Here is a 23844-nt window from a genome sequence, read left to right as displayed (position 1 = left end):
CTGTGTCACTGGCACCTAGCACAGCATGTGACATGAGAGAGATGATGAGGAAGCGTTTGTTGAGTGACTGGATAGTTGACTGGAAGTCTTGGAGGAGGCATAGCTGAGGCCCCAGGGATCATGTATGTGTCCTAATAGCCACAGCATGTGTGTTTTTGGACAATAGATGGATTAACATTTGGGTGAATCCATGCACGGATGGATTAAAAACAATATATGGGCTGAGAGCTATGGCTCACGCCTGTAATCCCAGCGACTCAGGAGGCTGAGGCAGGAGAATTGCTTGAACCTGGGAGGCGGAGCTTGCAGTGAGCCGAGATTGGGCCACTGCACTCTAGCCTGGGTGACAGAGCGAGACTTCGTCTCAAAAAAAAAAAAAAAAAAAGAAACAAGAAAAATAGGTGTGTAATGGTAAACAGACATACGGATGGACAAACAGATGGACAACCACATAGATAAATTGAGGGATAGATGGAAAGGTGAATTAATAAACAGGTATATGGGATGGGCTCAGTGACTTGTGCCTGTAATCCCAGGACTTTGGGAAGCTGAGGCAGGACAGTTGCTTGAGCCCAGGACTTGGAGACCAACTTGGGCAATACAGGGAGACTGCATAAAAAACAAAACAAACAAACAAAAGAAACAAAAACCAAAAAAAACTTTTTTTTTTTTTTTTTTTTTTTTGTGGGACAGGGTCTTGCTCAGTCGCCAGGGCTGGAGTGCAATGGCACGATCTTGGCTCACTGCAACTTCTGCTTCCCGTGCTTAAACAATCCTCCCACTTCAGCCACCCGAGTAGCTGGGATTATAGGACTGTGCCATCTGGCTAATTTTTGTATTTTTAGTAGAGTCAGGGTTTCACCATGTTGGCCAGGCTGGTCTCAAACTCCTGACCTCATGATCTGCCCGCCTTGGCCTCCCAAGAATTAGCCAAGTGTGGTGGCCTGCACCTATAATCCCAGGTATTTGGGAGGCTGAGGTGGGAGGATTGCTTGAGCCCAGGCATTTGAGGCTGCAATGAGCTGTGATCGCACCTTCTGTGCGATCGATCGCACAGCTGTGATCGCACATTCTAGCCTGGGCAACAGAGTGAGATCTTGTCTCAAAAATAAATAAATAGGGCCGGGCGTGGTGGCTCACGCCTGTAATCCCAGCACTTTGGGAAGCCGAGGTGGGCGGATCAGGAGGTCAGGAGATCGAGACCATCCTGGCTAACACGGTGAAACCCCGTCTCTACTAAAAATACAAAAAATTAGCCGGGCATGGTGGCACATGCCTGTAATCCCAGCTACTTGGGAGGCTGAGGCAGGAAAATGGTGTGAACCACAGAGGCGGAGCTTGCAGTGAGCTGAGATTGCGCCACTGTACTCCAGCCTGGGCGACAGAGCGAGGCTCCGTCTCAATAATAAATAAATAAATAAATAAATAAATAAATAAATAAATAAACAAATAATAGGCCTGGCACAGTGGCTCATGCCTGTAATCTCAGCACTTTGGGAGGCCCAGGCAGGCAGATCACTTAAGATCAGGAGTTCAAGACCAGCCTGGTCAACATGGCAAAACCTTGTCTCTGCTAAAAATAGAAAAATTAGCCATGTATGGTGGTACAGGCCTATAATCCCAGTTACTCAGGAGGCTGAGGCATAAGAATCGCTTGAGCCCGGGAGGCGGAGGTTGCAGTGAACCGAGATTGCACACTGCACCGCAGCCTGGGTGACAGAGCAAGACTCTGTCTCAAAACATAAATAAATGGCCAGGTGCGGTGGCTCACGCCTGTAATCCCAGCACTTTGGGAGGCCGAGATGGGCGGATCACGAGGTCAGGAGATCGAGACCATCCTGGCTAACACGGTGAAACCCCGTCTCTACTAAAAAATACAAAAAACTAGCTGGGCGAGGTGGCGGGCGCCTATAGTCCCAGCTACTCGGGAGGCTGAGGCAGGAGAATGGCGTGAACCCGGGAGGCGGAGCTTGCAGTGAGCCGAGATTGCACCACTGCACTCCAGGCTGGGCGACAGAGCAAGACTCCATCTCAAAAAAAAAATAAATAAATAAATAAATAAAATAAAAATAAAGAGGTTCATGGATGTATGGATGGAAAAACAGATAGATTACCAAATCAGTAGATAGAAGGATAGATGGATGGATAATGGGTCAGACTGAATATATCTATATTGAATGACATGAAAAACAAATAAACCAATAGACGACTGAATAAATATATAGGGAGAATGGATGGACAAATCAACGACTGCAGAAATAAATAGATGGATAAACATACAGGCTGACTAATCAATATGGTGAATGTGGCTCAAGCAGGCCACCCCGCAGCCCTGACCAGTGAGCATGCCCCATCTTCCCCACAGGCAGCCACACCTTCCACATATTCCATGACCATGCAGAGGTGGCGCCGAGTCTCGAAGGAGCAGAACATGCCAACCACAAACGGGTTCTCGGCGAAGGTGAGGATGTCGCGCTCCACGAAGGCCTGCTGGATCTGGTTGCGGAGGATCAAGTTCTGCTTGTTGATCTTTTTCATGGCAAAGCGCTGCCGTGTGTCACGGTGCCGCACCAGGTAAACAGCCCTGCAGGGGGAGAGAGCGAGGACCGGCCGTCACCTCCGAGACACCCGGCCTCCGCCACCCTCCCCCCGCCAGAGCCCCGGGTGGCTCACCCGTAGGCACCGTTGCTTATGAGCTTGATGGTGTCAAAGTCATTCTCCCCGGGAGGTTTCTTGGCCTTGCTGCTGCGGCCCTTCAGGGAAAAGATGAAGACCACACCTCCATCATCATCATGACGGTAGGATGCTTTTAATTTCATTTTACACATGGAGAAACTGAGGCACAGAAAGGATGAGAAAGTCCTTCATCCAAGTGCCATAATGAAAGAGAAAGTCAGGAATTGAACCCAAGACTGACGCTGAAGACATATTCTCATTTTCTTCCTTTAGAAAAGATAGCAGGAAACCTACAAAATAGTCACCCTAATATATAAATATATAAAGAGTTCCCAAAAATCAATAACAAAAGCCTAACAATTGAAGAGAAAAAAAGTAGGTGAGGAAAGTCAATTACAAATTACAGTTAGAGTTTTTTTTTTTTTTTTTGAGATAGGTTCTCTTTTTTTTTTTTTTTTTTTTTTTTTGAGACGGAGTCTCGCTGTGTCTCCCAGGCTGGAGTGCAGTGGCGTGATCTCAGCTCACTGCAAGCTCCGCCTCCCGGGTTCACGCCATTCTCCCGCCTCAGCCTCCCAAGTAGCTGAGACTACAGGCGCCCGCCACCACGCCCGGCTAGTTTTTTGTATTTTTAGTAGAGACGGGGTTTCACCATGTTAGCCAGGATAGTCTCGATCTCCTGACCTCGTGATCCACCCGCCTCGGCCTCCCAAAGTGCTGGGATTACAGGCTTGAGCCTCCGCGCCCGGCCGAGATAGGTTCTCACTCTGATGTTCAGACTAGAGTGTAGTGGTGCTCACTGCAGCCTCCACCTCTAGGGCTCAAGTGATTCTCCTGCCTCAGCCTCCCAGGTAGCTGGGACAACAGGCACATGCCACCACGCCAGGCTAATTTTAGTAATTTGGTTTTGCCATCTTGCCCAGGCTGCTCTTGAACTCCTGGACTGAAGCAATCTGCCTGCCTTGGCCTCCCAAAGAGTAGGGACTACAGGCATGAGCCACTGTACCCAGCCAGTTGTAGCTCTTAAACATATTAAAAGATTTGGGCCGGGTGCAGTGGCTCATGCCTGTGATCCCAGCACTTTGAGAGGCCGAGGCAGGTGGATCACGAGGTCAGATCGAGACCATCCTGGCTAACATGGTGAAACCCCGTCTTTACTGAAAATTTTAAAAATCAGGAGGGTGTGGTGGCATGTGCCTGTAATCCCAGCTACTCGGGAGGCTGAGGCAGGAGAATGGTGTGAACCCGGGAGGCGGAGCTTGCAGTGAACAGAGATCACGCCACTGCACTCCAGCTTAGGCGACAGAGTGAGACTCCGTCTCAAAAGAGAAAAAAATAAAAAATAAAAAAGGAATCTCGGCCGGGTGTGGTGGCTCACGCTTGTAATCCCAGCACTTTGGAAGGCCAAGGTAGGTGGATCACCTAAGGTCAGGAGCTCGACACAAGCCTGGCCAACATAGAGAAACCCCATTTACACTAAAAATATATAATCAGCTGGGCATGGTGGTGCATGCCTGTAATCCCAGCTACTCGGGAAGCTGAGGCAGGAGAATCACTTGAACAGAGGAGGCTAAGGTTGTGGTGAGCTGAGATCGCGGCAGTGCACTCCAGCCTGGGCAACAAGAGCAAAATTCCAGCTCAAAAAAAAAAAAAAAAAAAAAAAAAACTCAATCTCACTTATAATAACAGAAAGACAAATTATAATTACCACAAAATACCATTTTTCACCTAGTAGATTGGGAGAAAAAAAATCCAAAACCTGACACCCTCTATGGGCAAATATGTGGATGAACAGGTACTTTTTTTTTTTTTTTTTTAAACAGAGTCTCGCTCTGTCACCCAGGCTGGAGTGCAGTGGCTGCGATCTCCTCTCACTGCAAGCTCCACCTCCCGGGTTCACTCCATTTTCCTGCCTTAGCCTCCTGAGTATCTGGGACTACAGGCGCCCACCACTATGCCTGGCTAATTTTTTGTATTTTTAGTAGAGACGGGGTTTCACCATGTTAGCCAGGATGGTCTCGATCTCCTGACCTCGTGATCTACCTGCCTTGGCCTCTGAAAGTGCTGGGATTACAGGCGTGAGCCACCGCGCCTGGCTGAACAGGTACTTTCTATTTTTTTTTTTTTTTTTTTGAGACGGAGTCTCGCACTGTCGCCCAGGCTGGAGTGCAGTGGCCGGATCTCAGCTCACTGCAAGCTCTGCCTCCCAGGTTTACGCCATTCTCCTGCCTCAGCCTCCCGAGTAGCTGGGACTACAGGCGCCCGCCACCTCGCCCGGCTAGTTTTTTGTATTTTTAGTAGAGACGGGGTTTCACCATGTTAGCCAGGATGGTCTCGATCGATCTCCTGACCTTGTGATCCGCCCGTCTCGGCCTCCCAAAGTGCTGGGATTACAGGCTTGAGCCACCGCGCCCGGCCATGAACAGGTACTTTCATACCTTGCTGTTGGGAGTGTAAATTACTGTTTGGTACAGATCAGAATTACAAATACATGTTCCCTTTGACTCAGCAATTTCACTTTTGAATTTATGCTACAGATATACTTGCACATGTGAAAAATGGTATATCTACTATCTTGCTCATTGTGAGATTGGAAATAATAATCCACATGTTAAATTAGCCAAACAAACACATGTGGGGTAGTTATATAAAGAAACACTGTGCCACTGTTAAAAATAATGAGGAAACTGTCTAGGGATTTAGAAAGTTCTCTAAAGTATTTTATGAAGTGTAAAAATGCAACAGGCAATATGTATTGTATGTTTTTGTGTTAAAAAATGTGGCAAAGGCCAGGTGTGGTGGCTCACGCCTGTAATCCCAGTACTTTGGGAGACCAAGGCGAGTGGATCACCTGAAGGTCAGGAGTTAGAGACCAGCGTGGCCAACATGGTGAAACCCCGTCTCTACCAAAAATACAAAAAAATTAGCCAGGCGTGGTGGTGGGCACCTGTAATCCCAGCTACTTGGAAGCCTGAATCAGGAGAATCGCTTGAACCCAGGAAAGAGAGGTTGCAATGAGCCAAGATCACACCATTGCACTGCAGCCTGGGCAACAAGAGTGGAACTTTGTCTCAAAAAAAAAAAAAAGTGGCAAAGTAAAACTATATAATCATATTTCAGGGTTATAGGGCAATGGAGAACAAAGGTAGGAGTAAGATTTTTTCACTGTATATCTTTCTTGAAGATTATTTTGATTTTTCTTTTCTTTTTTTTTTTTTTTTTTTTTTTTGAGACGGAGTCTCGTTGTGTCTCCCAGGCTGGAGTGCAGTGGCGTGATCTCGGCTCACTGCAAGCTCCGCCTCCCGGGTTCATGCCATTCTCCCGCCTCAGCCTCCCGAGTAGCTGAGACTACAGGCGCCCACCACCACACCCGGCTAGTTTTTTGTATTTTTAGTAGAGACGGGGTTTCACCGTGTTAGCCAGGATAGTCTCGATCTCCTGACCTCGTGATCCACCCGCCTCGGCCTCCCAAAGTGCTGGGATTACAGGCTTGAGCCACCGCGCCCGGCTTTTTTTTTTTTTTGAGATGGAATCTTGCTCTGTCGCCTAAGCTGGAGTGCAGTGGCCGGATCTCAGCTCACTGCAAGCTCCACCTCGTGGGTTTAAGCCATTCTCCTGCCTCAGCCTCCCGAGTAGCTGGGACTACAGGCGCCCGCCACCTCGCTTGGTCAGTTTTTTGTGTTTAGTAGAGACAGGGTTTCACCGTGTTAGCCAGGATGGTCTCGATCTCCTGACCTTGTGATCCGCCTGTCTCGGCCTCCCAAAGTGCTGGGATTACAGGCTTGAGCCACCACGCCCAGCTATTTTGATTTTTCTTAGGGACGAAGAGATATATTACATAGACATTACATAAAAAGACCTATGATATATAAAAATATTGAACTTATATGCTCCAAAGAATGTAGCCTAAAAATATCTGACATAAAAATTGGCAGAATTACAAGAAGTTGCTTAGAATAAGGTTTCACATATCTCTCAGAAACTATTTAGATTAATCAGGCAAGATAAATGAATAGGGAGATGGAAGATTTGAATCACTCAATTAACAAGTTTGATTAAATGGAATAACAGAATCCTACAAACAATGAGAGATAAATACCTTTTTAGAGTTTTAGACTTTTGAGTGATGTCATTCCATTACCTATTCAAAAAATTAAACAAATGGCATGTATCATGAGATTCCTTTTAAATATATACATGAAGGAAAGGTGTGTGTATATATTTGTGTGACTGTATAGACACAATTTGAAACAAAGATTACAAACTTAAGCATCTTCAGGGGCCAGTAGACCAGGGTGGAGGCCATGGGTGACAAAGGGGCAGGTACCCAATATCACAGGACCACCCCCACTCAGCTGGTTCCACCACAGTTTTATTAGAACTTCTTCTTCGTCTATTTTTTTTTTTTTAAGTAGAGACAGGGTCTTGCTATGTTGCCCAGGCTGATCTCGAACTCCTGGGCTCAAGCAATCCTGCCACCTTGGCTTCCGAAAGTGCTGGGATTATAGTCATGAGCCACTACACCCAGCCCTAGAACTTCTGATTTTTCAAGAGAAGGCCCAAACCCAGATTTTGAAGCAGAAATCTTTCAATTTTTATATTTTGCTTCTTTTATTTTTATTTATTTATTTATTTTAAGATGGAGCCTCACTGTCTCACTCTCTCACCCAGGTTGGAGTGCAGTGGTTCAATATCGGCTCACTGCAATCTTTGTCTCCCTTGTTCCAGCGGTTCTCCTGCCTCAGCCTCCCAGGTAGCTGGGATTACGGGTGGACATCATCACACCTGGCTAATTTTATGTATTTTTTTAGTAGAGGCAGGGTTTCACCATGTTGGCCAGGCTGGTCTCGACTTCCTGACCTCAAGTGATCCAGTCGCCTCACCCTCCCAAAGTGCTGGGTGGCTGTGAGCCACCATGTCCTGCCCAAATTTTTGAAAAACACTAGGCAGTTCAGAGAAAACACATGTGTGACCACTGGGGTAGGACTCTCCAGTGGACATCTGGAAGATCTGCCAAAGTGTGGCTGGCCTGGAAATAGAATTGGCAATTTTCCCCATGCTGAGCTGCCGTTAACACATACAGCCAGTTAGCTTGCTCAAAAGCCCATGCAGGATTCCCCTATAAGTTAAATATAGAGCTACCATATGACCCAGAAATTCCACCTCTATACATGTACCCTAAATAACTCAAAACAGTTGTCCAGCCAAATATTTGTACACCCATGTTCATAGGAGCACTATTTATAACAGATGAAAGATGGACAACCCAAGGTTCACCAGTGGATGAATGGATCTACCATTCAATGGAATATTACTTAGCTTTAAAAAGGAATGAAGCAGTGATACAAGCTACAACAACATAGATAAACCTCAGAAATGTTACGCTAAGTGAAATAAGCCAGACGTAAGAGGCCACAGAGCATATGATCCCATTTATAGGAAATATCCAGAAAAACGCCAGGCATGTGGCTCACGCCTGTAATCCCAGCACTTTGGGAGGCTAAGGTGGGCGGATCACCTGAGGTCAGGAGTTCAATACCAGCCTGACCAACATGGTGAAACCCTGTCTCTACTAAAAATACAAAATTAGCCGGGTGTGGTGTCACATGCCTGTAATCCCAGCTACTTGGGAGGCTGAGGCAGGAGAATCGCTTGAACCTGGGAGGTGGAGGTTGTGGTGAGCCTAGATCATGCCATTGCATTCCAGCCTGGGCAACGAGAGCGAAATTCTGTCTCAAAAAAAAAAAAGAAAAGAAAAAAAGGAAATATCCAGAAAAAGCAACTCCACAGAGAGAGAAAATAGATTAGAGGTTGCCAGCGACTGCGAGGAGGGAAGAATGAGGAGGGAGGGTGTAATGGGTGTGAAGTTTCCCTTTGGGGTGATAAAAAAGTTCTGCAGCTACATAGATCTAATGACTATACAGCATTGTGAATTACTAAATGCTGCTAAATTATTTACTTATTAGTATTAGTCTTTATTACTATTATTATTATTATTATTGAGATGGAGTCTCACTCTGTTGCCCAGGCTGGAGTGCAGTGGTGCGATCTCAGCTCACATTACACCAACCTCCACCTCCCAGGTTCAAGCAATTTTCCTGCCTCAGCCTCCCAAGTAGCTGGGATTACAGGCATGTGCCACCACGCCCAGCTAATTTTTTTGTATTTTTAGTGGAGATGGGGTTTCACCATGTTGGCCAGGCTGGTTTTGAACTCCTGACCTCAAGTGATCCGCCCATCTCGTCCTCCCAAAGTAGTAGGATTACAGGCATGAGCCATTGCACCAGGCCTATTCTTTATTATTTTTAATTTCATTTTTTGAGACAGGGTCTCACTCGGTTGCCCAGGCTGGAGTGCAGTGGTGTGATCATGGCTTACAGAAGCCTTGACTTCCTGGGCTCATACAATTCTCCCACCTCAGCCTCCCGAGTAGCTGGGACTACAGGCATGCGCCACCACGCCCAGCTGATTTTTTATGCTGCCCAGGCTGGTCTCAAATGCCTAAGCATGAACAATCCTCCTGCCTCGGCCTCCCAAAGTGCTGTATTACAGGCCTAAACCACTGCACCCGGCCACGAATTGTTCATTTTAAAATGGTTAAAAAGGTAAATTAAATTTTATGTTTCATGGATTTTAACATGACAAATAAAGAGGTCACAGGGGAAGAGCTATTATTTAATTTAATTTAATTCAATTTTATTTTATTTTATTTTATTTTTTGAGACAGAGTTTCGCTCTTGTTGCTCAGGCTGGAATGCAGTGGCGCGATCTTGGCTCACAGCAACCTCTGCCTCCTGGGTTCAAGTGATTCTCCTGCCTCAACCTCCCAAGTAGCTGGGATTACAGGCATGTGCTACCACACCCAGCTAATTTTTGAATTTTTTTGTTTTTAGTAGAGATGGGGTTTCTCCATGTTGGTTAGGCTGGTCTCGAACTCCCGACCTCTGGTGATCCGCCTACTTTGGCCTCCCAAAGTGCTGGGATTACAGGCATGAGCCACCGCGTCAGGCCCTGGAAGAACTATTATTAACCCCATTTTATGGATGGGAAAACTGAGGCTCAGAGTGCAGGACCAAGAGATCCACAAAGCCTGGGGGCAAAGAAGCTGGAGTTGGGCCCTGCCCTGCCCTCCCAGGAACCAGGGTACTGACCACTTGGCCACCCAGCTTTACCTCAGAGAGATCATCTTGCTCAGGGGTGTTGGAGCCACCACTGTCCTGTTCCTCCAGGTGCACCACGTCTAGGGAGGGACCGAGAGTGAGCACGAGCTGGGGTCTGTGCCTGCTCACCCCCAGTCCCCCTGCGCCCACCAGCCAGCACCTGGAAAGGGGTCACGGGTGAGGCCCAGCTGGCGGATGATGTAGCGGGGGATGTCTGTCTTGACAAGGTGGCCCTCCTTGGCGTGTCCCTCGGCTGCCTCCAGCAGGTGGTAGAACTCCTCGGGGTTGAATTCCTGAGGCAGGGCAGGAGTGGGCTCACCACAGGCTCCCCAGATCCACCCCCCCACCCCTACCCATGCCCAGCCCCCTCACCAGGCACTCCAGCAGCCTCGCGGGACGTGAGATGATAATAAGCAACTTCTTCACCAGCTGAGTAACAAAGGCCACCTCCAAGCTCTCAGAGCGTTCATAGGCCTGTGGCAGGGGACACAGAGGGACAGGGCTCACAGGCACCCTGCCTCACCCCGGCCCCTCTCTCAGCACCTTGGAGTACATACTGCTGCTATGTTCCATCTTATAGGTGAGGAGACTGAGGCCCAAGCCACACAGTAAAAATAATGAGGCTGGGCACTGTGGCTCATGCCTGTAATCCCAGCACTTTGGGAGGCCCAGGTGGGTGGATCACTTGAGGTCAAGTGTTTGAGACCAGCCTGACCAACATGGTGAAACCCCATCTCCACTAAAAACGCAAAATTAGCCAGGCGTGGTGACAGATGCCTGTAATCTCAGCTACTTGGGAGGCTGAAGCAGGAGAATAGCTTGAACCTGGGAGGCAGAAGTTGCAGTGAGCCAAGATCATGCCACTACACTCTCGCCTGTGTGACAGAGCGAGACTCTGTCTCAAAACAAAAGCAATAACAAACAAACAAACAACAAAACCATAGTGAGACCCTGTCTCTACAAAAACTAAAATTAGCCAGGTGTGGTAGTGTGTGCCTGTAGTCCTAGCTACCTGGGAAGCTGAAGTAAACAGAATTACTTGAGCCCGGGGGGACTAAGGCTGCAGTGAGCTGACTGCACCACTGCACTCCTGCCTGGGTTACAGAGAGATCCCCCGTCTCAAAAAAAAAAAAGAAAGAAAAGAAAAGAAAAAGAGGCCAGGCACGGTGGCTCATGCCTGTCATCCCAGCATTTTGGGGGGGCAGAGGAGGGCGAATCACTTGAGGTCAGGGATTTGAGACCAGCCTGCCTACCATGGCAAAACCCCATCTCTGCTGAAAGTACAAAACTTTGCTGGGCATGGTGCCACACACTTGTAATCCCAGCTACTTGGGAGGCTGAAGCAGGAGAATCACTTGAACCCGGGAGGTGGAGGTTGCAGTGAGCCAAGATCACATCACTATACTCCAGCCTGGGTGACAGAGTGAGACTTTGTCTCAAAAAAAAAAAAAAAAAAAAAAAAAAAAGAAAAGAAAAAAAAGAACTAATATCTTATTGTAATACTTGAAAAGCCTAAAATTAATGCCAAAAATCTATCATAAGCAAAATATCAAAATTTAAGCCAGATGTGGTGGTACATGCCTATAATCCCAGCTACTCAGGAGGCTAAGGCAGGAGGATTGCTTGAGCCCAGGAGTTCAAGACCACTCTGGGCAACATAGAGAGTCCCCCATCTCAAATGAAAAAAAAAAAAGAAAGAAAGAAAGAAAAAGAAAATTAAATAAAGACAGAATTCAACAGGCTGTGCCTAGTCATATTTTAACTTGAGTCAAAAAAAGTGTGCACCAACCTATATGTGTGTTTTTTTTTTTTTTTTTTTTTTTGAGACAGAGTACGGAGTCTTGCTCTGTCGCCCAGGCTCGAGTGCAGTGGCCCGATCTCAGCTCACTGCAAGCTCCACCTCCCGGGTTTACGCCATTCTCCTGCCTCAGCCTCCTGAGTACCTGGGACTACAGGCGCCCGCCACCTCGCCCGGCTAGTTTTTTGTATTTTTTAGTAGAGATGGGGTTTCACCGTGTTAGCCAGGATGGTCTCAATCTCCTCACCTCGTGATCCACCCGTCTCGGCCTCCCAAAGTGCTGGGATTACAGGCTTGAGCCACCGCACCCGGCCTATATGTGTTTTAATGTGTCTTAGGAAACGGCTAATAGCTTCAATGAAAATAGTATTATTGATGAGTTTGCTTTCATTAAAACCAGGACAGTAAAATTATAACAGATTCTGGCTTGGTTATAAATAAAATATGTAAACTTAAAATAATGTTGGGTTTTCATTTATCTACTTTTCAAGTTTTTCAAAAATTAATCTAATGTTCTGGGGGAAGAAATAATCACTTGCTTCACCTTGGTCCTGGTCGCAGCCTTAATGTCTATTGGGTTTTTGTTTGTTTGACTTGTTTTTCTGTAGAGACAGGGTCTCGCTATGTTACCCAGGCTGGTCTCCAACTCCTGGGCTCCAGAAAGCCTCCTGTCTCAGCTGCCCAAAGTGCTGGGATTCCAGGGGTGAGCTTCTAATACCTATTGTTTATCCTCGGTCTCTTCCTGCTATTAACAGAATGTCAGCTCCCCAAAGACAAGAATTTTTGTTTTATTTCCAGTTGATTTCCCAGCTTCTAGGCTAGTGTCAGGCCCATAATAGGTGCTTCATAAATATTGGTAGGGGCTGGGCATGGTGGCTCACACCTGTAATCCCAGCACTTTGGGAGGCAGAGGTAGGTGGATCACCTAAGGTCAGGAGTTTGAGACCAGCCTGGCCAACATAGTGCAACCCTGTTGGGACTAAAAATACAAAACTTAGCCAGGCATGGTGGTGGGTGCCTGTGATCCCAGCTACTCTGGCTGAGGCAGGAGAATTGCTTGAACCTGAGAGGCGGAGGTTGCAGTGAGCCAAGATCGCACCATTGCACTCCAGCCCCAGGGGATAAAGCGAGACTCTGTCTCCAAAAAATTTCTAAAAATTTTTAATAAGTAGCCAGGCGCGGTGGCTCACGCCTGTAATCCCAGCACTTTGGGAGGCCGAGGCAGGCGGATCACAAGGTCAGGAGATCGAGACCACGGTGAAACCCCGTCTCTACTAAAAATACAAAAAATTAGCCGGGCGCGGTGGCGGGCGCCGGTAGCAGAGATCGCGCCACTGCACTCCAGCCTGGGCGACAGAGCGAGACTCCGTCTCAAAAAAACAAAAACAAAAACAAAAATTTTTAATAAGTAAATAATAAATAAATATTGGTGGAATTAATGAATGATCAAGTGATCCTCCTGCCTCAGCCTCTGAAGTAGCTGGGACTACAGGTGTGTGCCACTATGCTTAGCTAATTTAAAACTTTTTTTTTTTGGTGACAGAATCTCACTGTCGCCCAGGCTGGAGTGCAGTGGTGCAACCTCAGCTTACTGCAACCACTGCCTCCCGGGTTCAAGAGATTCTTCTGCCTCAGCCTCTTCAGTAACTAGGATTACAGGCACACACCACCACTCCTGGCTAATTTTTTTGTTTTTTTTTTTGTTTTTTTTTTTTTTGAGACAGAGTCTTGCTCTGTCGCCCAGGCTGGGGTGCAGTGGCCGGATCTCAGCTCACTGCAAGCTCCGCCTCCCGGGTTTAGACCATTCTCTTGCCTCAGCCTCCCGAGTAGCTGGGACTACAGGCGCCCACCACTTCGCCCGGCTAGTTTTTTGTATTTTTTAGTAGAGACGGGGTTTCACCGTGTTAGCCAGGATGGTCTTGATCTCCTGACCTCGTGATCCGCCCGTCTCCGCCTCCCAAAGTGCTGGGATTACAGGCTTGAGCCACCGCGCCCGGCCAATTTTTTTGTATTTTTAGTCAAGACAGAGTTTCACCTTATTGCCCAGGCTGGTTTCAAACTCGTGATCTGCTCGCCTCAGCCTCCCAAAGTGCTGGGATTAAAGTTGTGAACCATCTCACTTGGCTTAATTTTTTTTTATTGTTTTAGAGATGGGTCTTGCTATGTTGCCCAAGCTGGTCTCAAACTCCTGACCTCAAGCAATTCTGCCATCTCAGCCTCCTAAGTAGCTGGGACTACAGGTGCATGCCACTGCAAAGGGACATTCATGCATCAATTTACCTAGCATTAATTGAGTACCTACTGTGTGCTGGGTATTGTTCCAAACAGCAGGGACACAGCAGTGGACAGAACAGACAACCCCGCCCCCCCATCCTTGCCACCTATGGGGCTGACATTGGAGAAGGATAGACATGAAATAAAATAAGCAAAAATATACTGTATGATGGATAGTGCTGAGTGTCAAGGAGAAACTAAAGAGAAAGTGGGTGATAAATATGAGTAGAGTTTAACATTTTATTTTATTTCATTTATTTATTTATTTTTGAGACAGAGTTTCACTCTTGTTGCCCAGGCTGGAGTGCAATGGCATGATCTTGGCTCACTGCAACCTCCGACTCCCAGGTTCAAGCGATTCTCCCGCCCCTGCCTCCCAAGTACTTGGGATTACAGGTGCAAGCCACCACGCACCGCTAATTTTTGTATTTTTAGTAGAGACGGGGTTTTGCCATGTTGGCCAGGCTGGTTTCGAACTCCTGACCTCAGGTGATCCACCTGCCTCAGCCTCCCAAAGTGCTGGGATTACAGGCCTGAGCCACCGCACCCGGCCGAGTTTAATATTTTAAATGGCTGGGGACCGCCTAAGAAGCCACCTGAGAAGGTGATACTTGAGTAAAGACCTAAGGGTAATGAGCGAGGTGAAATTCCTGCCTCTTCAGTCAGTCAGACCTAGGGAAGGGAACATTTCCACCCCTGAGTCCTCAGCTCCACGCCAGTGCCTGGAACGTGGTAGGAGCTCCCTAAATGGATGTGGGGTGAAGAAAGGGGTGCATTGGGCACAATTTGGCGGTGCTGAGCCTGAGATCAGCCCGGCCTCCGGGTGCACTCACGTCTTGAAGGAGCTTCTCCAGGTTCTCCTGCAATTCATAGAAGTAGACCGTGGTAATGAGGCCGTCACGGGACTTGGTTAGGCAGTCCCGGGCCAGCTCGATGATCTGGTGGTGGATGAAGCTGAGCACGCCATCGGCCAGAGGCAGAACGCTGTCGGGTTCGTAGGCGCGGGTGAAGTCACGCAGCTTCTCCTCCATCTGCGCAGTGGCCTGCGGGAGGGACGGAGGAGGGGCACGGGGCTGTGCCCGGAGGCTGTGGCCGCCAGGAGCCTGCGCTGTGCACCGACGCCGCCAGGGGGCGAGCGGGGATAAAGCGAGCGAGAGTGCAAGCCGCCAGGTCACCCCGCGACCGCCTCGGGTCCCACCTCACCTTCGGGAACCTCTCCTTGTAGACATGATTCATCATCACGATCTCGTTGTCGTAGGAGGAGGGGGAGCGCCCGGGACTGCGGGGAGAGAAGCCCATTCTGTCCAGTCCTCTGCCTCCAAGCCCGCAGAGAGCCCTCGCCCCGAGATGTAACCCTTTTATTCGCGGGGACAGGGGTCTCTCTATGCACAAGTCCTAAGACCTGCCCACCTGAGGCTCCGTGAGCGGGGACGCACGGCTGGGGAGCGACGGCCACCATCCTCGTCTGTGATGCTCTCGGTGCTCCCGAAGTGTTTGGAGAGGAAGTGGAGCTCGTCCACCGTGGGCTGGTAGGGCAGCTGGTGCAGGCGCTCCTGGGAGGAGCAGGAGGACTGGGGAGAGGGGCAGGGCCGGGGTCAGAGCCACCATGGGCCCCCCAACAGCTCAGGATCTTGAGCTGGGACTCCCAAGGCTGATGGGGTCACTGGGCAAGGCCAGGATCAGGACCTGATTTACCATCCTTGGATCCTAGGGTCTTGACTGGGATTCTTGGCCACACACAGGTGGACAGGGACAGACAGGGGTGGAGACAGTGATTCTGTTAAAGCTTGGGTCAATTCATGAGCCTTCTCTGTTCAGAACCCTCCGTGGCTCCCACCTTACTCAGGGTGAACCCCCAAGTCCTTCCCCAGTTATACAAGGTCCTGCCTCATCCCGCCCTGTGTCCCTGCCATGGGTTTTTATCAGTCTCCTGCTTACTTCCTTTGCTCCAGCTATGGTGGCCTCCTTTTTTTTTTTTTTTTTTTATTGCAGTTTCGCTGTTGTTGCCTAGGTTGGAGTGTGATCTCAGCTCACTGCAACCTCCGCCTCCCGCATTCAAGCGGTTCTCCTGACTCAGCCTCCTGAGTAGCTGGGAATACAGGTGCCTGTCACCATGCCCGGCTAATTTTTTGTATTTTTAGTAGAGACAGTGTTTCACCATGTTGGCCAGGCTGGTCTTAAACTCCTGACCTCAGGTGATCCACCAAAGTGCTGGGATTACAGGCGCAAGCCACCATGCCCAGCCTAGTGGCCTCATTGATGGTCCTTGGACAAGCCAGGCAACCTCCTTCCTCAGGTCCTTTGCACTAGCTATTCCTTCTGCTTGGAACACATCAACTATGGATCCCTCCTTCTTATCCTTCAAATCTTTGCTTCAATGTCACACCTTGGGAAGACGTCCTCTGAACACACACCCATTCTTCCCGATCCCTACCCTATCTTGTTTCCTCTTGCTTTATTATTATTATTATTATTATTATTATTATTATTATTTTAGAGAGAGGGTCTCCACTGAATATGGTGACTCACACCTGTAATCCCAGCATTTTGGGAGGTGAAGGCGGGAGGATCACTTGATCCCAGGAGTTGGCAACATAATGAAACCTTGTCTCTGTTTATTAAAATTATTTCAAATTTTTTTAAAAAGAGAGAGAGAGGCCGGGCGCGGTGGCTCAAGCCTGTAATCCCAGCACTTTGGGAGGCCGAGGCGGGCGGATCACAAGGTCAGGAGATCGAGACCACAGTGAAACCCCGTCTCTACTAAAAATACAAAAAAAAAATTAGCCGGGCGCGGTGGCGGGCGCCTGTAGTCCCAGCTACTCAGGAGGCTGAGGCAGGAGAATGGCGGGAACCTGGGAGGCGGAGCTTGCAGTGAGCCGAGATCGCGCCACTGCACTCCAGCCTGGGCAACAGCGTGAGACTCCGTCTCAAAAAAAAAAAAAAAAAAAAAGAGAGAGAGAGAGAGAGAGACAAGGTCTTCTTATATTACCCAGGCTAGAGTGATGTAATGCAATCATTGCTCATGGAAGCCTTGAACTCCTGGGCTAAAGTAATCTTTCCACCTCTGCCTTCTGTGTAGCTGGGACTACACCATGCGTGGCTAATTCTTTTTTGTAGAGACAGGGTCTCCCTATGTTGCCCAGGCTGGCTTCCAACTCCTGGCTTCAAGCAATACTCCTGCTTTGGCCTCTCAAAGTGCTGGGCTTGAGGGCAGGGCATGGTGGCTCACGCCTGTAATCCCAGCACTTTGGGAGGCTGAGTCGGGCAGAAAAACTGAGGTCAGGAGTTCCAGACCAGCCTGGCCAACAGGGTGAAACCCTATCTCTATTAAAAAAATAAAAAAATTAGCCAGGCATGGTGGTGGGCACCCGTAATCCCAGCTACTCAGGAGGCTGAGGCAAGAGAATTGCTTGAACCCAGGAGATGGAGGTTGCAGTGAGCTGACACGTTGCCATTGCACTCCAGGCATGGGCAACAGAGTGAGACTCTGTATCAAAAAAAAAAAAAAAAAAAAAAAAAAGTGCTGGGATTACAGGCATGAGCCACTATGCCTGGTCCTCCTCTTGCTTTATTTTATTTTATTTTATTTTATTTTATTTTATTTTATTTTATTTTTATTTCGAGACAGGGTTTTTCTCTGTCCCCCAGGCTGGATTGCAGTGGCTCAACCTCCACCTCCTGAGCTCAAGCAATCTTTCCATCTCAGCCTCCTGAGTAGCTGGGACTTGAGGTACAAGCCATCACACCTGGCTAATTTTTTTTTTTTTTTTTTAGAAACAGGGTTTCATCATGTTGCCCAGGTTGGCCTCAAACTCCTGGGCTCAAGCAATCCTCCCACCTTAACCTCCTGTAGTGTTGGGATTACAGGTGTGAGCCACTGTGCCCAGCCATACAGCTGTCACCCAGGCTGGAGTGCAGTGGTGTGATCTTGGCTCACTGCAACCTCCACTTCTCAGGTTCAAGCAATTCTCCCTTCCTCAGCCTCCTGAGTAGCTGGGATTACAGGCACCCACGACCACTCCTGGCTAATTTTTGTATTTTTACTAGAGACAGGGTTTCACCATGTTGGCCAGGCTGGTCTTGAACTCCTGACCTCAAATGGTTCACCCGCTTCAATCTCCCAAAATGCTGGGATTATAGGTATGAGCCACCGCGCCCGGCCAGAATGATATTTTTAAACATCACATTGCTCACTCCCCTGGTTAAAATTCCCCACCCCACCCATCTCTTTTAGTTTTTAAATGAGTGTACATTATCTATGGCCTACAGAATCACAATTTCAAATGGTTCAAACTGAAATTTTAGTACAATTTAATAAAAAGAAATAAAGCCATTCCATGGCTCCCCCACTGGATTTAGAATAAAATTTCCCTTGCTGCCCCAGCTGACAAGGTTCCAGCCTGATCAAGGGCACTGCCTGCATCGTCTCTATTCCTCCCCCGCATCCCAAAGTTTCAGCCCCACAAAGCTTTCTTTTTTTTTTTTTGAGACGGAGTCTCGCTGTGTCTCCCAGGCTGGAGTGCAGTGGCGTGATCTCGGCTCACTGCAAGCTCCGCCTCCCGGGTTCACGCCATTCTCCTGCCTCAGCCTCCCAAGTAGCTGAGACTACAGGCGCCCGCCACCACGCCTGGCTAGTTTTTTTTTTTGTATTTTTAGTAGAGACGGGGTTTCACCATGTTAGCCAGGATAGTCTCGATCTCCTGACCTCGTGATCCACCCGCCTCAGCCTCCCAAAGTGCTGGGATTACAGGCTTGAGCCACTGCGCCCGGCCAAGCCCCACAAAGCTTTCAACTTTTCAAATGCAGCAAGTTCTGTGGCCTCTATGGGTTTGCACATGCTCTTCCCCTTCCTGGAACACTCTTCTCCCTTCTCTTCCACCTGCCAAACTCCTGCTGGTCCTTTGTCTTGGATTCAATGTCACCTCCTCCAGGAAGCCTTCCTTGACAACCCCCTAAGCTGAATCACATGCGTCTCCTTTGCTATCACCTCCCCTTGTTCTACTTGCATCAAAGTTCTGACCATTCTATTTTGTGAATGCCTTCTTACTGGCTTGTCTTCCCCCATGAGGGCTGTGTGAATCTTTACACTCTGACCCAGCTTGCAGAACCCGCTTACCACATGACAGTCTCATGACAAATGTCTGCTGAACATCATGCCAATGGATGAATAAGGGAACCATGGGCATGGATAGAAAAGGGAGCAGATGGAGAGACTTTGGGTATTGCAAAGGGTGAGCAAATGGGCTCTGGGTGAAAGCTGTGGCCTGGCCCAGCCCAGCTGCTGATATCAGGGTAAATGGCTTAACTCACAGAGCCTTATGTCACCAGCTGTAAATGAGTGAGTCAGAAATGAGTAGGAAGGACCCTCCCATAAATGTGTTGAGGGCAGAGCATAGGGCTTTGAGTGGAGCAGACTCATAACTCTCTAATAGATGGACAAGTGAACACCCTTGAGGATGGGGAAACCCAAACTGTCTTTTTTTATTTTTTTCTTTTGAGACAGGGTCTCACTCTGTCGTCCAGACTGGAATGTAGTGATGCAATCTCAGCTCCACTGTAGCCTATACCTCCCAGACTCAAGCGATCCTCCCATCTCAGCCTCCCAAATAGCAGGAACCACAGGTGCGCACCACCATGCCCAGATAATTTTTAATTTTTGTAGGGACAAGGGTCTCCCTGTGTTGCCCAGACTGGTCTGGAACTCCCGGGCTCAAGCAATCCTGTCTTGGCCTTCCAAAGTACTGGGATTACAGGCATGAGTCACTGTGCCTGGCCCTAAACTGCCATCAAGCCCAGCCTGGACTGCTGGCCTGGGTGTGGGTCTTCAGGCTGGAGGGCCCCCTGAATTCCTTACCCACCGGCCCACCCACCCACTTTCCACACTCACCGAGACGGTGGAACTGGGCGTGTTGGTGCCATAGCCAGATGAAGGGAGCGAGGCCAGAGACCACCGGCGTCCGTCCGCCCTGGAACCCAGCCAAGGTGCTCAGAGGCCACAAGGCCCCAGAGGTCCCCCTACTCCTCAGGGTGTGGGTGAAGCCACTGGCCACGGCCAGGGTGGGGGCTGGGGGAATATGTCTGCACTCTAAGATTACTCAAGGCCCTCAGAATCAAGGGGGTAAAGAGGGACTCTTCCAGGCAGACACCGGGAATTGGAGGGAGGATCCATCTCCGCTCTCCTCCCCACGGTCCCCTCTCTTATCATCCAGAGTGGACACCAAGAATTGGAAAAGCCCCCACCCAATGAAGCCTTTCCAGAGAGATTCTAGAATTTTTCCCCGAGTGAACACTCCATGAGAAAGCTCTCAGAGGGGGACCCTTGGATCTTCTCAGAGAAGAAAGACCCCTCCCATCCCCCAACACACTGACATAGAATCTTGTGTCCTTATGCTCTCGTGCACACAGACACAATCACTGCTGTAGCCAAACCCATTAATGTTGGTGTGACTATCAGGTCAGGTTCACATACTGGCAGTGCACACATTTACACTTCACACACCCCCAAGACACACATTCACACATGACTCCTCAACACAGACAGCCACACGTATTGACTCTCCCATCCAGGGGCCCAAATATCACACTCTCACACACTAATGCACAATCGCACGTGCAAGACCAGACATGGGCTCATCTGCAGACACACGAGCTTACAGAGACTCAGCACTCACACTCTGACACACAGACTCACCCAGACATACTCTACACTTTCACATTCACACAGACGCACGTTCCAGACACCCGCGCCCACTGCCACACATTGAAACTTGCACACAGCGGCACGCTCGTTCACACTTGCACGCAGATACACACTCACAGGGACACACATCGGCCCATACTCATGTGAGTGCACAACACACATTGGCACGTGCACATGTGAGTGTGTGGCTGTGAGACTGTAAACACTGGCCAGGCGCGGTGGCTCACGTCTGTCATCCTACCATTTTGGGAGGCCAAGGCAGGTGGATCACCTGAGGTCAGAAGTTCGAGACCAGCCTGACCAAACTGGTGAAACTCCATCTCTACTAAAAATACAAAAATTAGCCGGGTGTGGTGGCGGGCGCCTGTAATCCCAGCTACTTGGGAAGTTGAGGCAGGAGAATCGCTTGAACCCGGGAGGCAGAGATTGCAGTGAGCCGAGATCCTGCCATTGCACTCCAGCCTGAGCAACAGAGTGAGACTCTGTCTCAAGAAAAGAAAAAGAGAGAGAGAGACAGAAAACACTGTGACTTTGCGTTTACTATCTCACAGCCACACACTCACACACGCTTACACCCACACACAGATTGCACGCTCACCTGGAGACACACCTGACTTGCTCCCCTCGAATATTCATGGATGCTTACAATCCTACAGACACACGTTCACACGTTCACATTCGGAGACTCGTGCCATTGCATAGGCACGTAATTCCTCACACAGTCACAATCACACACGTACACCAGCACACAGATTGCACAGTTACAAGGACACACGCACACCCATTCATTGGACTCCTCCCTTCCTCCTTCCTCCCAGCAGTCCCCTCGCTCAGCCTTCCCCGCTTGCGGATAAACACGTGAGACCCAATCCCAGAGCCTTACCCTGCCTTTCTATTGCCCTCAGCTAAATTCCATGGTCAATAAGCGGTTTCCCCCACTTTCCCAAGGGAGCTGTCCTCTGTCCCCACAGTCTCTCTTGACTCTCACAACACAGCCTTCATCAGCCTTTGTAACGATCCCCATTCTCTGGCCTGCCTGCTCTATTCAACTCAGAGGGTAGAGACAGAACGTCATTGACCCCATACGCCCAGCTCCTAAGAACATAGCAGGTGTTTAGACACCATTTTTAAAATGAATAGAGTTCAAAGAAAAAGAGACGGGCCTAAACTCCCAGAAAAGTTTCTCTAGAAAACATCAGAGAAACCTCTCTGCCTCCCCCAGTTTCACCAAAGGCCCATAGAAAATTCATTTAAGGACACCCCAGAAACCCTCAGAGATTCTTGGAAAGAAACCTGAGATTCCTCCCCTTGAGAAACAGCCCTAGTCGTCCTCCCCCACCTCGGGGACCAAGAGTCCCTCGATAGGCATCGCGCAATCTGCGCTTACGCACCTCATCTTGGCTACCCCGTCCTGTTGCTATGGAAACACCTGGCCAGGAGAGCTAGGCTCGGGGAGACAGACTCCACGCCCAGGGCGCACGCGCTTTCGACCAGCCGCAAAACTGGGACCTTGGGGCACTTGCTGGTCCCCTCAGGCCCTAGCTCGGGTGCTATTAGGAAGAGAACAGATGGTGGCCCAGACGGTGGGTGGAGAGGGTCTGCCCAGGGTTCTGGGGCCCTGGAGGGGAGGGACTCACCTTCGGGAGGAGGCAAATGAGAAGTGGGCGGGGGTGTTGGGGGAGAAGTTTCGGGGGCTGTCCAGGGGACTGCTGCCTGTGAGAGAAAGAGGGGGCAAATCCCTTCAGGCCTCTTGTTCCCTAAAGCGGCGTGCAAACAGCAGCATGTCCTGTCTTTAGTCTAGTCCCGCCTATTATGGGGAGACCACGCCCCTTCGCCTGTGGCCCAGCCTTTCTAAATTTTTTCGTTGCCAACTCAGCCCGGCCCCTTCCAAGGAGATTCTGCCTTCATCTGGGATGGCCCCGCCCCTCAGGTACGACTCCTCCTTTCTGTTCCGTCCCACCTGAGTCTCCGCCCACCTGAGTCTCCGCCCTCCAATGCCCGTCCCTCTACGACTGACCACACCCACACAAGCATGGCCCCGCTCCTTATCCAAATCAGTTCGCCTCCATTCAAACTGCTCCCCTTCTGTAGCATGACCACGCTTCCTCGCCCGAGGCCCCGCCTCCTGTAGGCCACTCCGCACCCACCAAGTCTCTGCCACTGGTCTCACCTAGGTGACCTGGCAGCGGGGAGTGGGGTCTCGGCAGCGTGGGCGAAGTGCTGGTCAGGATGAGGCTTTTCCGGTTACTGGTGCGGCAGCTGCGGGGGAAGGCAAGGCAGGGGGGCCGGGCCGGGCCGCAGCCCAGTGAGTTCTTGTGCCCCACCAGCTGACCTCCCGTCTCAGATCCCCGCCTATCTCCCATCTATGTGTGTTTGGAGGCTCCCTGGGAGGGTTTCTCGAAGGAAAAGGTGGTGGAGGCTTCGGCAGGACTGTGTATAGCAGGGGATTTGCATGTGACATGTGTGTGAGAAACTCCCAGTGTTGATTATGTGTACGGCAGTGTCTGTCATGGTGTGATAGTCACTGTGTCTAGGTGACACTATTGGTGATAGTGTGTTTCGGTCTATGCGGGACATTCACTGTAGGTATCCACATGTGGCATCCACTGTATGAATTCCACAATGTGTGACCCTGAACGCATTCTAGTGTGATATGTGTGACACAACGTGGGTTTATCTTGTGTGACACAATTTGAGCATTTGTGTGTCTATGTGACACAGTGTGAAATGCCACTTGTCCATAACAATGTGTGCTGTAACACAGGGAGGCTGCATTTTTTTTTTTTTCTTTTAAGTCAATGTCTCGCTCTGTCGCCCAGGATGGAGTTCAGTGTGCAGTGGCTCACTGCAGCCTCAAACTCCTGGGCTCAAGCTATCCTCCCGCTTCACCCTCCTGAGTAGCTGGGACTACAGGCGCCTGCCACCATGCCTGGCCAGGATGCATGATCCCCCCTACATGTATCTATGTCTTTGTGTGGCATTCTGAGTCTATGTCCGATACTGTCCTTCCGTCTGGGTGTGACATTCACCATATGTGTCCATGTGTATGTAGCATCTATTGTGTGAATTTAACATCTTGTGACACTGGCCATGCCCAAACATATCACCACGTATGACATTCTCTAGGTGAGTATCGCATGTGATAACGTGTGATTTTGCGTAGTTCTCTCTCTGTAAGATCCCTACATCTGTTTATGTTGATGTTAGTGTGACACAGTATGTGAGATTCCTAGATATGA

General features: G+C 49.4%; 1 protein-coding gene across 4 annotated transcripts in view; it reads right to left on the bottom strand.

The window, feature by feature from the left end:
- MAST1 (microtubule associated serine/threonine kinase 1) overlaps nt 1–23844 on the bottom strand; it is a 43024-nt gene that overhangs the window by 13698 nt on the left and 5482 nt on the right. For 3 of the 4 annotated variants that reach the window (XM_005588150.5, XM_045380215.3, XM_005588151.4), the window contains 11 exons: nt 22776–22864; nt 22243–22318; nt 19793–19871; nt 15316–15476; nt 15109–15184; nt 14739–14948; nt 10206–10307; nt 9994–10126; nt 9846–9913; nt 2674–2753; nt 2376–2584 (listed from right to left, as the gene is read on the bottom strand). In XM_005588150.5, coding sequence (XP_005588207.3) covers nt 2376–2584; nt 2674–2753; nt 9846–9913; nt 9994–10126; nt 10206–10307; nt 14739–14948; nt 15109–15184; nt 15316–15476; nt 19793–19871; nt 22243–22318; nt 22776–22864 — 1283 coding nt within the window. The remainder of the gene's footprint in view (nt 1–2375; nt 2585–2673; nt 2754–9845; nt 9914–9993; nt 10127–10205; nt 10308–14738; nt 14949–15108; nt 15185–15315; nt 15477–19792; nt 19872–22242; nt 22319–22775; nt 22865–23844) is intronic. The other variant, XM_045380213.3, reaches the window with a different exon arrangement.

This window comes from Macaca fascicularis, chromosome 19 (assembly GCF_037993035.2).
Source record: "Macaca fascicularis isolate 582-1 chromosome 19, T2T-MFA8v1.1".
NCBI classification, from domain to species: Eukaryota; Metazoa; Chordata; class Mammalia; order Primates; family Cercopithecidae; genus Macaca; species Macaca fascicularis.
The sequence above is the reverse complement of the archived record's forward strand: the minus strand, read 5'-3'. Positions and strand labels throughout refer to the sequence as shown.